Source organism: Arvicola amphibius, chromosome 5 (assembly GCF_903992535.2).
Source record: "Arvicola amphibius chromosome 5, mArvAmp1.2, whole genome shotgun sequence".
NCBI classification, from domain to species: Eukaryota; Metazoa; Chordata; class Mammalia; order Rodentia; family Cricetidae; genus Arvicola; species Arvicola amphibius.
Window position 1 is genome coordinate 22,934,432 of NC_052051.1, and position 15,143 is coordinate 22,949,574.

Consider the following 15,143-nt stretch of genomic DNA (forward strand, 5'->3'; position numbering starts at 1 on the left):
TCTGATGTGTTCTTGGATTTGATTTGCCAGTATTTTGAGTATTTTTGCAACTTTGTTCATGAGTGAGATTGGTCTGTAATTCTCTTTCTTAGTACTGTCTTTATGTGGTGGTATCAGGATAATTGTAGCCTTATAAAAAGAATTTGGCAATGTTCCTTCTGTTTCTATTGTGTGGAACAGTTTTGAAAATCTTGTAGAATTCTGAGCTGAAACCATCTGATCCTGTACTTTTTTTTTGTTTTGGAGACTTTTGATGACTGTTTTTATTTCTCTAGCAGGTATTAGGTCTATTTAATGTGCTTATCTGGTCTTGATTTAATTTTCGTAAGTGATACTTATCCAGAAAGTTGTCTGTTCCCTTTAATTTTCCATTTTTGTGGAGTACAGGTTTTCTAAATATGACCTGATGATTCTCTATTTCCACCGTGTCTGTTTTTAGGTCCCCCTTTTCATTTCTGATTTTGTTAATTTAGAATTCTCTCTCTGCCTTTTGGTTAGTTTGAATAAAGGTTGTCTATTTTGTTGATTTTCTTGAAGAACCAACTCTTTGTCTCATTGATTCTTTGTATTGTTTTCTTTGTTTCTATTTTGTTGATTTCAGCTCTCAATTTGATTATTTCCTTCCATCTAGTTCTCTTGGGTAAGTTTGCTTCTCTTTCTTCTCAAGTTTTCAAATGTTCTGTTAATTCACTAGTGTGGAATTTTTCCAGCTTCTTTATATAGGCATTTAGTGCTCTGAACTTTTCCTCTTAATACTGTTTTCATTGTATCCCATAAATTTGAGTATGTTGTGTGGTCATTTTCATTGAATTTTAGGAAGTCTTTAATTTTTCCCTATATTTCTTCCTTGACCCATTGATGATTCAGGTGAGCATTGCTTAATTTCCATGTATTTGTGGGCTTTCTGGAATTAGTGTTGCTGTTGAATTCTACTTCTAAGCCATGGTAAGCCATGGTGATCTGATAAGATACAATGGGTTATTCCAATTTTTTTGTATTTGTTGAGGTTTGTTTTGTTACTGAGTATGTGGTCAATTTTTGAGAAGGTTCCATAAGGTACTGAGAAGAAGGTATATTCTTTTATGCTTGAATGGAATGTTCTATAGATGTCTGTTAAGTCCATTTAAGTCATAACATCTGTTAGTTCCCTTATTTCTCTGTTTTGTCTGACAGACCTGTCCAGTGGTGAGAGTGGAGTGTTGAAGTCTCCAAATTAGTGTGTGGGGTTTAATATGTGATTTAAGCTTTAGAAGTGTTTCTTTTACATATAAGGATGCCCTTGTATTTGGGGCATAGATGTTCAGTATTGAGATTTCCTTTTGATGGATTTTTCCTGTGACTAATATGAAATGTCCTTCTTTGTCTTTTTTGATTGATTTTAGTTTGAAGTCTATTTTGATAGGTATTAGGATAGCTACACCAGCTTGTTTCTTAGGTATGCATGTGTCTTTTTATAGGTGAGTTGAGTCCATTTATATTAAGGGACATTAATGACCAATGATTGCTGTCTCCTGTTAATTTAGTTTTCATTGTTGGTGATGTTATTCTGTGTGTTTTTTCCTTCTTTGGGATTTGTTGCTGTGAGATCAATTGTCTGTGTTTTTATTGAGGTAGCCAACTTCCTTGGGTTGGAGTTTTCCTTCTAGTACTTTGTGTAGGGCTGGGTTTGTGCCTAGGTATTAGTTAAATCTGGTTTTGTCATGGAATATCTTGTTTTGTCCAACTATGGTGATTGAAAGTTTTGCTGGGTATAGTAGTCTGGGCTGGCATCGGTGGTCTCTTAGTGTTTGCATAATGCTTGACCAGGACCTTCTGGCTTTCATTGTCTCCATTGAGACGTCAGGTGTAATTCTGATAGGTCTGCCTTTATATGTTACTTGGCCTTTTTCTTTTGCAGCTCTTAATATTCTTTTTCTATTCTGTATGCTTAGTGTTTTGATTATTATGTTGTTCCAGACTTTTTTAAATGGGTGCTGGAAACTAAATTCAGGTCCTGAGCAATCACTTTACCATCTGAGCTATTTCCCTGACCTCTTTGCTTTTTGAGACAAGGTTTCTCTGTAGCTTTGGAGCCTATCCTGGAACTAGCTTTTGTAGACCAGGCTGGCGTCGAACTCACAGAGATCCGCCTGCTTCTGCCTCATGAGTGCTGGTATTAAAGATGGCGCCACCATTGCCATGTTGAGAACGTTTAAACAAGGAATGCTATTACTTGATGTTATTTCAAAACTCTTCTGCTTGGGAAGCTGAGTGAAGTAACTCACATCTATAATTCCAGCACTTAGGCTGAAGCAGGAGGATTGCTACAAATATTAAGGCTACAGAGTAAGATCCTGTTCTTTTTTTTTTAAGATTTGTTTATTTATTATGTGTAGTGTTCTGCCTGCATGTGTGCCTCCAGGCCAGAAGAGGGCACCAGATCTCATAAATGGTTGTGACTCACAATGTGGGTGCTTGGAATTGAACTCAGGATCTCTGGAAGAGCAACCAGTGTTCTTAACCTCTGAGCCATCTCTCCAGCCCTAAGATCCTGTTTTTAAATAAAGAAATAAAGACATCTCCCACCCAAAAAAGGAAAAAAAAATGCTTCTACTTAAACTATTTTAACAAATTTAGTATATTAATAGTTCCTTTCCAGTGGTGAGACCTCCAAATCCCATGCTTTCTTTGATTTTCACTCCTGATTCCTATAAACAAGTGTGAGTATTTTACAGCCTCTAATGATTGTTCCTTTATTGATAGGATGTTTTTAGTTCCCTAGTTAAACTTTACACAGAAAGCTCAGTGACAGGACAGAGGAAAGTATCTTCTTATTAGCTTCTTGCTTTATCTGGTACCAAGATCTGAAGCTATGAAAGGAGTTGGGGAATACAGTCGTTCAAATCCCCAGTGATAGGCGAGCTTATTTTAACTGTCCACAAGGTGAAAGTGCCTTCTATGGAATATCCTGCATTAGTCAAAATTGTGGATTAAGTGCAAGAAGCACTCCAAAACTTGTTTCAGCAGCTGTTTCCCATTAGGCCTAGTAAGATTTTGGTTTCCTTAGAATCTGTTTAATTGAAATAATCCTACTGATATTATTGCCTACTAGGTGAAACTCAAAGAGAGAAAATATTGAGCTGATTTAGCAAATAAGAACACTTGCTGCTCTTGCAGAAGCCCTGGCTTCAGTTCCCAGCACCCACATAGTGGCTCACAACCATCTATAACTTCAGTTCCGAGGATCCAGCACCCTCTTTTGACTTCTTTCGGTACTGTATAAATATGGTACACATACATGCATGTAGGCAAAAGACTCACAAACTTTTATTTTTATTATTTTGTTGTTGTTTTTGTTTTGTTTTTTTTTTGAAACAGGATTTCTCAGTGTAGCCCTGGCTATCCTGGAAATCACTCAGTAGTCCAGGCTGGCCTTGAACTCACAGAGATCTGCCTGGCCCTGCTTCCCAAGTGCTGGAATTAAAGGCGTGCACCACCACCACCCAGCTCTCTCTCCCACACACACACAGACATACATACACTCACATGCTTGTGCGTGCACACCAGTACAAAAGATGTAATATATTGGTACAACACATGCTTACCATGCAGAAGACCCTGGATTCAATACCCAGCATTGCCCATTGAAAACCTATTCACATGCTGGTCTTACCTTGAGTCACGGAGGTAGAAGAAACTTCTGTACTTGTCATTAGATGACATCTCTACCACAAATCTGTAGGGATCATTTTGTTGTTCGATGTTTTGTTTTTGAAATAGGATCTTGTATTATCATAGGCCTCCAACAGTCTTCCTCCCACCACCTCTGGGGGGCTGGAATAAGAGGCATGTTCTACCACTCTAGGTTTGTGCAGTGCTGGGAACAGAACCCAGGGCTTTATACATGCTAGGCAAGGACTCTGCCAACTGAGTTACAGTCTCAATACCTGGAAACCTTTTTACATTGCGGTTATTGAAAGAAAATCTGTGCTGTTTATCACAAGTTCTGCTGTTTCTACACCCAAATATAACAGTGATCCCATACTACCCTGCTGTCTTTCCCCATTGAACTTCCTATCTTCAGTAAACTTATCTTCTGATTATAAACTCCCAGAAGGAAATGAAGAATTTTGAGTTCCTGACAGTTTCTTCCACTCCCTTTCCTTCCTGTCATCCTTCCCCTGCCCACACACAATTTGTGGTCCAGTTGAAAAATCAGTATCCAGTCTTTGAAGCCCTCTGACACTGAGCAATTTCATTAATGATATGAGAACTGATTATGCTCTCCTTGAGCTTGCTCAGATGGAACTATCTGCATAGGCTAGGATTTTAGTTTCCTATAATTCCAACATTCTGGAGATAGAGGTTAGGAAGTCTTGAATTTAGAGCCAGTATATAATGAGCTATATAATGGGCTATATAATGAGCAGTTAGGGTCAGGGTTCTAATACTGAGCTATCCTTTTTTTGTAGTGGTAAACTTAATTCTTCAAAAACAAAAAATGTAGTTCTTCTGTAACTGTCTTTAAACAAGATCTGTATTTTACTCTGACTACTTACATTTTATAACTTTACTGTCATTTTCAGGGGAAGGTGCTATCAACCTGGCTTTGGGTCAGAACCGAAGCCAGGATGTGAGAATGAATGGACCCATGGCGTCTGGAAACTCGGTTAGGATGGAGGCAGGATTTCCCATGGCAAGTGGTCCAGGTGAGGCCTCCTATTCACTTGCGTGACACTTTACCGGTTTCCTTATTTAGGCTTTGAATTCACAGAAATCCTCCTCGTTCTGCCTCCCAACTACAGGGATTACAGATATGTGCCTCCACCACCAGGCATCGACTTGGTTTCTTAAGGTGTAAGTCTTGCCATCTAAATGGGGTATATAGCATACCTACTTTTATTTACTCAGTCAGAAAATTAAGACAGGAACTACTCACAGGAAGGTTACAATAACAAAGCAAGGCTAAGGTCTTTACAGTATTTGGCTTAAAATCTGATGAACACTGAGTCAGGGAGTAAACATTTATTAAGTACCTAATGTATGACAGGATCTGTGCTAAGTATTTGAAATGGAAACAAGTAAGACATTTTCTACCCTCAAAATGTTTATAGTATAGTAGAGGATGTGACTTTCCACCTTGTACTTTCTCTGAGTCTGAGAATCTGTAAGCAGAGTTCCTTTGTCTCGTGTGGAATCTTCATGTCTGTGGGATAATGTGTTTTTATGTATTTAGAATTTGAGGAAGTTGGCTGGAAGTGGTGAACATGCCTGTGCAAGAGACTAAGGTAGAATGATTGCATGTCTCAAAGGGGGAGGGAAGAATTTAAAAAGAGATACAAATAGTTTGCTTCCTTTTCTAGTAATCCTGAAATTCCTCCTTCAGCGATGAAGTCAACATTCCATGATTCACAAAACATTAGAATTGAGTTGGCTCTTACTTTCAGAAGCTGGGAGATTGTGGGATTTGTGGAAAGGAAGCGATTTGTCCCAGGTCAAGTAGCAGTGGGCTAATATTCCAGATATTCTCGCTCTCAGGTCAGTGGTCTTTTTGATGCACTGGTGGCTTTGAAACCTTTGAAGCTTCAGGAGTCTATTCAGATAAAACGGAAAGTCACAGCTGCGTGGTTGAAGAGGAGGAGCCTGAAACTGTATGCAGTCAGTTGCTCCATCCCTGACAACGACCATAGTATTGTTTGAAAGAGACGCAGCAGGAGGAGCTGAGGGATGGCTCAGTGGTTAAGAGCACTTGTTCTTGCAGAGGTACTGGGTTTGTTTCTCAGTAACCACACACAGTGCTCACAGTTGTCTGTAACCCCAGTTCCAGGGACTCTGATACCTTCTGGCACTAGGTACACACTTGGTGTAGACATATACACAGACAAAACATTCATACACATAAAGTACATCTTTTTTTATGCAGAAAGGTAGAGGAACTCCCATTTATATACTGCTGTTCTGAACTATAAGCAAAAATTTGACATAACCAAGCATAGTGGGGCATGCCTTTAATTCCAGCACTTGAGAAGCAAAGATAGGCAGATTTCTGTGAGTTTGAGTCCAGCCTGGTCTACATAGTGGATTTTAGGACAGCCAGGGCTATCTAGAGAGACTCTACCAAAACTAAAAAACAAAGAACTTGACATAGAATTGGAATTGGATTTTTATACTGCCTGTACATTTATGTTAACCTCAAGCTATTTACTGTATTTCACTCAACTGTAGTATATGTTTTATTTCCCTATATAGTATGTATATTTCATCTTTATTTTTAAAATAAAATAAGACCTGTAATCATTGGAGCTCATGCTTGATGGTAGGTGAGCACTCTCATAAAGCAGGTACCTGTTCCTTAACTTCCTCACACATGCATAGACAAGCTCTCGGTTGTTGAACTCCATCTGTATTCACAGCCCTCAGTTTTATACATATGTCAAAGTCTACTGTTGGACTGATGTGAAGTGTCATATTATTCATGTGCATGTCTAACCTGGTGACTTATATAGACCTGGTCCCCCATACAGCTCTGAGCAAGTGTTAAGGCAGCTTGATGATAGGGAGCATTTGGGAGGCAGAGGCAGGCAGACCTCTGTGAGTTTGAGGCCAGCCTGGTCTACAGAGTGAGTTCCAGGACAGCTAAGACTACACAGAGAAACCCTGTCTCAAAAAACAAAAATTAAAAAAAAAAAGTCATAAGTGGTACCATTGCCAATTCTAAAAGAATGGCCGGGCGGTGGTGGTGCACGCCTTTAATCCCAGCACTCGGGAGGCAGAGGTAGGCGGATCTCTGTGAGTTCGAGACCAGCCTGGTCTACAAGAGCTAGCTCCAGGACAGGCTCTAAAGCTGCAGAGAAACCCTGTCTCAAAAAACCAAAAAAAAAAAAAAAAAAAAAAGAATGAAGGTCAGAAGTATAGTAGGAAAAACCTAGCCACTGTACATTTTCTTAGAGTAAAGAAATAAGTAAACCTGACATGAACTCCAGGGAATCTGGGTTCTGATCTCAACTTCTGCCTATGGGCACTAATATTTTCTGGTCTTAGGTGACCATACACATCTTCAGTTTTATCCTGGGAACAATGTTAGAGATCCCATCAAGTCTTGAATTGTTGAGATACTTGTTAAACTCAGGCCAGCATGATGATTCCAACATCTGGCTAGTATTACAGTGCTGTGAGTTCATTACCACATAGAAAACCTTGAAGCAAATGGATTTAGGTTAAATTGGTATTTAATGGAAGATACTGGTGATCATTTATAACACAAAGTACCAGGCTAATTAGTTAGTGATGACCTGTAGTTACCATGATATTTTAACCTCTATGTATTTCTTTATACCAGCTATATTTTAAGGTTTCTTTTCTCACCTGTTTATTGGACCTTAAGGTATGCAAATGAAGTTTTATAGTAAGTTAAATTAAGTAGAGAAAATCTGGGCAGTGGTGGCACACGCCTTTAATCCCAGCACTTAGGAGGCAAAAGCAGATGGATCTCTATGAGTTCGAGGCCAGCCTGGTCTACAAGAGCTAGTTCCAGGACAGGCCCCAAAGCTACAGAGAAACCCTGTCTTAAAAAATAAAATACCCCATAGTTTTGAAATTTTAAAACCATATTCTAGAAGAAAAAAAGAAAAAAAACTATATTCTAATGCCTTATGTTTTAAAAGGGTAATCAGATGGAAATTGAAAAGTGTTTAGATTTTAGAGTGGAGATATTATATATCTATCAAATTTTGTGAAATATGTCCGTTATAGAAGTTGGAAGGAAAGCTCTCAGGTATCAGTGGTAAACATCAATGGAAAATTAATGAGCTAATAGTTTGACTTAAGAAATGAGAAAAAGGACTAGGTGTGTTGCATGCCTTTAATCCTAGTCCTCAGAAGGCAAGCAGGTGGATCTCTATGAGTTTGAGGCCAACCTGGTCTATATAGCAAGTTCTAGGCTAGCCAAGGCTATATAAGAGACCCTGTCTCACAAGCATCTGTAACCCTACTTCCAGGCAGGTCTTCTGGTTTCCACAAACACCAGGCATGTGTGTGATGCACATACATGTACATGCAGGCCAAACATTCATAGACAAAATTTTCTGATCTAAAAATAGTTATTAAAAGAAAGTTTTTATATCTTTTAGAATTTCTAAACTATGTCATTAAAAATTATAGGATGAGTGTGGTGTCTCACCTGTAATCTCAGTCCTTACAGGAACAATTACCATGAGTTGCAGACCATTCTGGTTATTAGAGTAAGATCTTATCTCAAAAAACAAACACCACACACACACAAATTTGCCAGCTTCAGTATGTTATTCTAGGTACTTTTTTTTTATTCTAGGATTAATAAGGATGACGAGCCCTGCCACTGTTATGATGCCCCAGGGTGGGAACATGTCATCTTCCATGATGGCACCAGGCCCCAGTCCAGAACTGCAGCCCAGGACTCCTCGCCCTGCTTCTCATTCAGGTAGTGTGACTTCCACTCATTGAGAATTAAAGAGAGGCTGGAACTACTTACAGATACAACTGAGATTTAGTCATTGATGTTTAATTTCTAACTACTTAGTTCCAATGTTTACCTTCCTTATAAAATCTACTATGAATTTCACAGCTAAACATTTCTTCTCCGATTTTCTTCTTATTTTCTTACCAGCTGTGTCCCATTATTCCCAAGAAGTATGCTGTCTTAGTTAGGGTGTCTATTACTCTGAAGAGACACCATGACCACAGCAACACCTATAAAGGAAAATATTTAGTTGGGGCTTGCTTACAGGTTCAAAGGTTTAGTCCTTTGTCATCATAAGAGGTAGACTTGGTGCTAGATAAGTAGCTGAGAGTTCTACAACTGAATCAGCAGGCGGCAGGAAGAAAGAGTAACACTGGGCCTGGCTTGAACACTTGAAACCTCAAAATCCACCCCCAGTGACACCCTTCCTCCAACAAGGCCACACCTCCTAATTGTGCCACTCCCTTTGAGAGCCTTGGGGGCCATTTTCATTCAAACCACCACAAATACCTTGACATGCTTAATTCTATAAGAAAAATCATGACAAAAAAAAAAGAAATATCATGACAGAATTTTGAAGGCATATGAATTTGGTAAATGTTTCATAAGTTAGCATGTTGGCAGCACTAAGTTTCCTCCAGTAAAGAAGAAACTTGTCTGAAATCATTAGGTCTAGCATTTCCCAAACCTAGTTAACTATTTTATTTTGTTTTCCTTTAACAGTAATTGGCCAGAATACAGTTTTGAAAATCTTGTTGTCTATATTTTATGTTTAGGGTGCCTCACCACCAATGAGCCATCAGCTGTCTTTAAGACAGGATTCATCTTTATATCTGTTGGTATGCTGTTCTTAGAAGATACTCAAGAACATGGTGATATCAATGGTACCAGCAGATCTAACCCAGTGTGTTTTGATATGGGTTGCAATAGATTAATTATTATTCACTACCTTTAAACAGATGCAATGGATCCACTTCTCTCTGGACTCCATATACAGCAGCAGAGTCATCCCTCAGGATCTTTACCTCCAGCACATCACCCAATGCAGCCTGTTCCTGTGAACAGACAAATGAACCCAGCTAATTTTCCCCAGCTGCAGCAACAGCAGCAGCAGCAACAGCAACAGCAGCAACAGCAGCAGCAGCAACAGCAGCAGCAGCAGCAACAACAGTTGCAGACAAGACCTCCACAGCAACATCAGCAGCAACAGCCACAGGGGATTCGTCCACAGTTTACTGCTCCAACTCAGGTGCCTGTTCCTCCAGGCTGGAACCAGCTGCCTTCGGGAGCCCTACAGCCTCCGCCAGCCCAGGGCTCTCTGGGCACAATGACTGCAAACCAAGGGTGGAAGAAGGCTCCCTTGCCTAGCCCAATGCAACAACAGCTTCAGGCAAGACCTTCCTTAGCCACGGTACAGACACCTTCTCACCCTCCCCCTCCTTATCCCTTTGGCAGCCAGCAAGCCTCACAAGCCCATACAAACTTTCCTCAAATGAGCAACCCAGGCCAGTTCACAGCTCCTCAGATGAAGAGCTTGCAGGGAGGGCCCTCCAGGGTCCCAACCCCCCTGCAACAACCCCACCTCACCAACAAGTCTCCTGCCTCCTCACCCTCCTCCTTCCAGCAGGGATCCCCTGCATCCTCCCCAACGGTTAACCAAACTCAACAGCAGATGGGACCAAGGCCACCTCAAAATAACCCACTTCCCCAGGGATTTCAGCAGCCTGTCAGCTCTCCAGGTCGGAATCCTATGGTTCAACAGGGAAATGTGCCACCTAACTTCATGGTGATGCAGCAGCAGCCACCAAACCAGGGGCCACAGAGTTTACACCCAGGCCTAGGAGGTGAGGAACACTGACGCTACTTGTGTTGTTAAATTTACTGGAAATTTGAGTAGAATGTCAGGTTTTAGTGTTAATGGTGGGAGTGAAATGAGGATATAATCGTTTGGTTTTGTGATATGGTGATGACACTTGATATGTTACTTAGTTAACTTAATGTATTTTTGCCTTGATTACTATGTAACATCTTACTGGTTAAATATAAGCTAGCTCTCTGGATAAAAATGAAGGTGAAAGTCAAAATAGAGATGTTTGTTTCAAATTATTTTTGCTTAATCTTGTGCTAGTAAATTAAAATGTCCAGACCAAACATGTATTTTATTAATAATTTAAACTCATTTGTTGAAGGATTAAGATTATACATTTGAACAAAGATGAAAAGTACAGGGTTTTATTGGGGAAAATGCCCTTCTACTTACCAATTTTGATAATCCTAGTTAGTAAATAGTAAGCATGGTATTTGTTAAGCTTGATTAAAGTATTAAAGGGGACTAAGTTCAAAAATCTTTACTTTTATAGTTTATAATGCCAATGCCTACTCCTTAGAGAGGGAATTCCACTAGTTATACCTAAAGGAGATTTATTTATTTATTTTGTAAGGTGCCTCTTGTATGAAGAAAAAGCAATGGAACTTAATGTGTGAGAGGTAAAACGATTACAGTAAAACTTATCCATCTCCATGTTTATTATTTATTCTTATTAATCATTGATCTAGTGCACATGACTGTGCTTGGAGCTTTTCAGTAAGGCATAGAGAGTGTCAGTAAAACTCATTTAATAAGAATATCCCCCACCAAAAGACACCCATTGCCTACCCAGAAAAAAAAACCCTTGCATCTTCGATGCAACATAGCAAAGGCATGCTCCCATGATTTCTGGTGAAATTAAGTTGCTCATCAGTCCTTTCACTCTCTTTTAATTGATTTTGATGAAATACAGGCTCTAATATTTTAATTCTAAGACATTTTTAGAAAATGGAAGAATGTTTCTCCTTCAAACTTCACTATTCCGGGCATCTAGCCCTAGATCAGTAGAATCTGGGTAGTCCCTTCTACAGATATGATTACTGACTTAATTACAATGGAAGCATGTAAATGGGGGCTTGTTGCTGCTAACGGAAGGACAAATGCATATTTGTCTACAAAGAGTTTTTCAGGGTATTGAAAATTTGGCCCTAATAAACAAATTTTAAGAGAACTTTAGGTATTGTTGCTTTCTTAGAGCAGTTGCTATGCTCGCCTAGGTGGTCTGACCACATCAAGACCTGCGGTGTGCACACGAGTGGATCTGAGATTCTCTTTATTGCAAACTTGTTTTCTGAAACTAGGCCTTCCAAAAGGATGTAAACTTGAGTAAGATTACATTAGAGCATACTTTTTGGTACCACAGCTATCAGAATCACAGCAGATCTTACAAGAGAAAGGCATAAGTTTAATACAGCCTCACTTTGAAGCTCCTGTGAACTCGTCTCTTCCAAAGAGATAAGCACAACACTGGTAGGGGAGGGAGATTTTTCTGCAAAGATTATCATCCATTTTCCTCAAAGAGGGGAAAAAAATCACCCATCTATCCTTATTCGGGACCCAACTCTTTCTTTTTATAGTATTTCATATCAGTTTGTTTGAACATGAGAGAATTTAGCATATTCCTTTGGTGCCTGTGTTATATAAACGTTGGGAGTCCATAGTATTACAGAGAAGTGAGCCCTCAAACCTTGCTATGGTATGGCCTTAGATCACATGTAGAGAGCAGATTGCCATCTTTTCCTTGGCATGTTCTAAGTGTAAATTTTTTAGTATTTCTTTTTCATTTTGACAATGCTCATGTAAGGGATTGTATTGATTTTTTTAACCATCTTTCCCAACCTTATTATTAAAGATCCTACCAGTGTGACAGAAAGAGCTAAGCCAGTGGAAACTTCATGCAGCTCATCCTTCCTTATTCATTCCATATCTCAAGAAGAGTATAAATTTGCTAGGTAACTTGCCTTACTCATTGTTTTCTATTAAGGAATGCCTAAACGCCTCCCACCTGGCTTCTCAGCAGGACAGGCCAATCCGAACTTTATGCAAGGTCAGGTGCCTTCCACCACAGCAACCACCCCTGGGAATTCAGGAGCTCTTCAACTGCAAGCAAATCAAAATGTCCAGCATGCAGGTGTGTGTACTTTGATTTAATTAGTTATGTTTATTGTGCATTGATGATGTGCTAAATACCTTGATAGACCATAAAGGTATATAAATGAACAAGTTCTTTAATTTCTCACATATAGATAATCTTTAGGAAATATGGAAAATAAGTTATTTTTTTCAAGAACCAGGAAACACCTTAGGAAAGGAAGTAAAACTTCAGTTAGAGCAGGAGTCATACACATGCATGAACACATATGCACACACACACACTTTTCTGTAGCACGAGTAATAAAAACCCAGAGACAGATATTGGGGTTCAAGCTGAAGATCAGAAAAGCAAAAACGGCCAGCCTCTAGAAAAGTCTTACCTCTACCAAGGCTGGACAACTGCAGATTGAACCTAGAGCCTTGGTTTTTATTATTTGTGCGTCACTTTTCTTTCTGTAAAGGGCTAAATAGTAAATAGCTTAGGTCATTCAGCCTGTATTGCAGTTATTCAACTCTACTTAGTGAGGACAACAGTGTTCCAAATCCTTGCCTGTTTTCAAAACAACTATAGGCCTCATTTGCTGACCCCTGGATTAGAACTTGCTTGGGTAAAAGGTATTTCTGGGAAAGGAAACCATAAATTCACAGTTATATGGGTATTTGGCATGTTGGAATATCTACAACTTTTTGGTTTTTTGGTGGTGGTGGTGGTGGTGGTGGTAGTGGTGGTGGTGGTGGTGGTGGTGGTGGTGGTGGTGGTGGTGGAGGAGGAGGAGGAGGAGGAGGAGGAGGAGGAGGAGGAGGAGGAGGAGGATTTGTTTTGAGACAGGGTTTCTCTGTAGCTCTGGAGCCTGTCCTGGAACTAGCTCTTGTAGACCAGCTGGTCTCAAACTCAGAGATCCGCCTGCCTCTGCCTCCCGAGTGCTGGGATTAAAGGCGTGCACCACCACCCAGTGAATATCTACGACTTTTAAAATCTCTGGATAAAGCCGGGCAGTGGTGGCGCACGCCTTTAATCCCAGCACTCGGGAGACAGAGGCAGGCGGATCTCTGAGTTCGAGGCCAGCCTGGTCTACAAGAGCTAGTTCCAGGACAGGCTCTAGAAACTACAGGGAAACTCTGTCTCGAAAAACCAAAAAAAAAAAAAAAAAAAATCTCTGGATAGTACATATTATCTTTATTTATGCTGAATATCTGAATTCTGGTATGCATTATGGCACTTTTCCAATTCAGTTAATACTAAAAGTATAGTGTACATAAGAAAGTTTGGAGGGGGCTGGAGGGATGGTTCAGAGGTTAAGAGCAGTGCTTACTCTTCCAGAGGTCCTGAGTTCAATTCCCAGCAACCACATGGTGGCTCACAACCATCTAATGAAAGCTGGTGTCCTCTTCTGGCCTGCAGGCATACATGCAGACAGAACACTGTAAAAAAAAAATTATATATATATAAAAAGTTTGGATTGGCTAAAAAGTACTCATTGAAGCAGTTTTGTAAGCCCAAATTTCATGTTTCTGAGTTTCTTCTGATTACTTAGGAACTAAGTAATTTATTGCCCTTTCTCATTAAAGTAGTTTGGACTAAGTTATCTTAAATTTTTCTGAACACCAACTTTAATTGTAAATTGCTTAAAGAATGAAAAACATTCTGGGGCCTGTAAGATGTCTCAGTAGGTTCTAGCCTTCCTTACCAATGGGCATAAATGCCCATAATCACATTACACATCACATACATATATAACAATAACAAATAAATAGATAAAAATTTATTTTTTCAAGAAATAAGAATGAGGGACTAGAGCAATGACTCCATGTTAACGAAGGTTTTCTGCTCTCCCAGAGAACCTCCACTGAGTTCCCAGTCTCTCTCCATCACTCACACCTCCTGTACTTACGGCTCCAAGAGCTCTGGCACCCTCCTCTGACTCCATGGGCACCCATACACATGTGGCTTACATTCACACAGATACATATACATAAATAAAATTTTTTAAAAAACTAAAAAGTGTGACGCTTGGCATGGTGGCACATGCCTTTGATCTTAACGCTCATGAGGCAGAGGTGGAAGGATCTCTTGAGTTCGAGACCAGCCTGGCCAATATATTTCCAATATAGCCAGAACTATATAGAGAGAGACCCTGTCTCCAAAGAGAAAAAAAAAATGGGAAAAATTTTTGACTTGATAATTAAAAAGTTCATACTGTCTCTTGAAGGATGAGAGAATAGGACAGACTTTGATTTTTTTCTATCTTCTAATATAAAACTGCATTTCTGAGTTATGTGAGTTGATGTTTTATGGGATGTTTTAAAATGTATAAAATTCATAATTCTTGTGACTGAAGAGATGGCTCAGTGGTTAAGAGCACTGGGTTCTCTTCCAGAGAAGTGGGGTTGCTTCCCAGCGTTTGCATGGTGGCTCCCTACAATTTCAGGGAATCTGAATCCCTCTTCTGGCCTCCAAGGCACCAAGCATAAATGTAGTGTATAAACATATATATAGGCAAAACACCCTGTACACATAAAATAAAAATTATTTTTTTAACTTATAATTTTTCCCACCCTGGCACAACTGTTTATCTTTTTAAATGAATACTTGCATATGTACCTACCATTTTGTTTTCTCCATTTAGTCTTTCTAAAGCAACATCCTCTTGTTTGTCATTCTAGTCTGTTACCCTGTTTTATTTTTATTTTAGCTTTTATTTTTTA

The 15,143-nt window shown here is 39.5% G+C and overlaps 1 protein-coding gene across 8 annotated transcripts in view; it reads left to right on the forward strand.

The window, feature by feature from the left end:
- Positions 1 to 15,143, forward strand: part of Ncoa6 (nuclear receptor coactivator 6) — an 84,685-nt gene that overhangs the window by 39,740 nt on the left and 29,802 nt on the right. For 6 of the 8 annotated variants that reach the window (XM_038329671.1, XM_038329673.1, XM_038329670.1 and 3 more), the window contains 4 exons: positions 4,566 to 4,688; positions 8,309 to 8,437; positions 9,436 to 10,320; positions 12,328 to 12,474. In XM_038329671.1, coding sequence (XP_038185599.1) covers positions 4,566 to 4,688; positions 8,309 to 8,437; positions 9,436 to 10,320; positions 12,328 to 12,474 — 1,284 coding nt within the window. The remainder of the gene's footprint in view (positions 1 to 4,565; positions 4,689 to 8,308; positions 8,438 to 9,435; positions 10,321 to 12,327; positions 12,475 to 15,143) is intronic. The other 2 variants (XM_038329675.1, XM_038329677.1) reach the window with 2 other exon arrangements.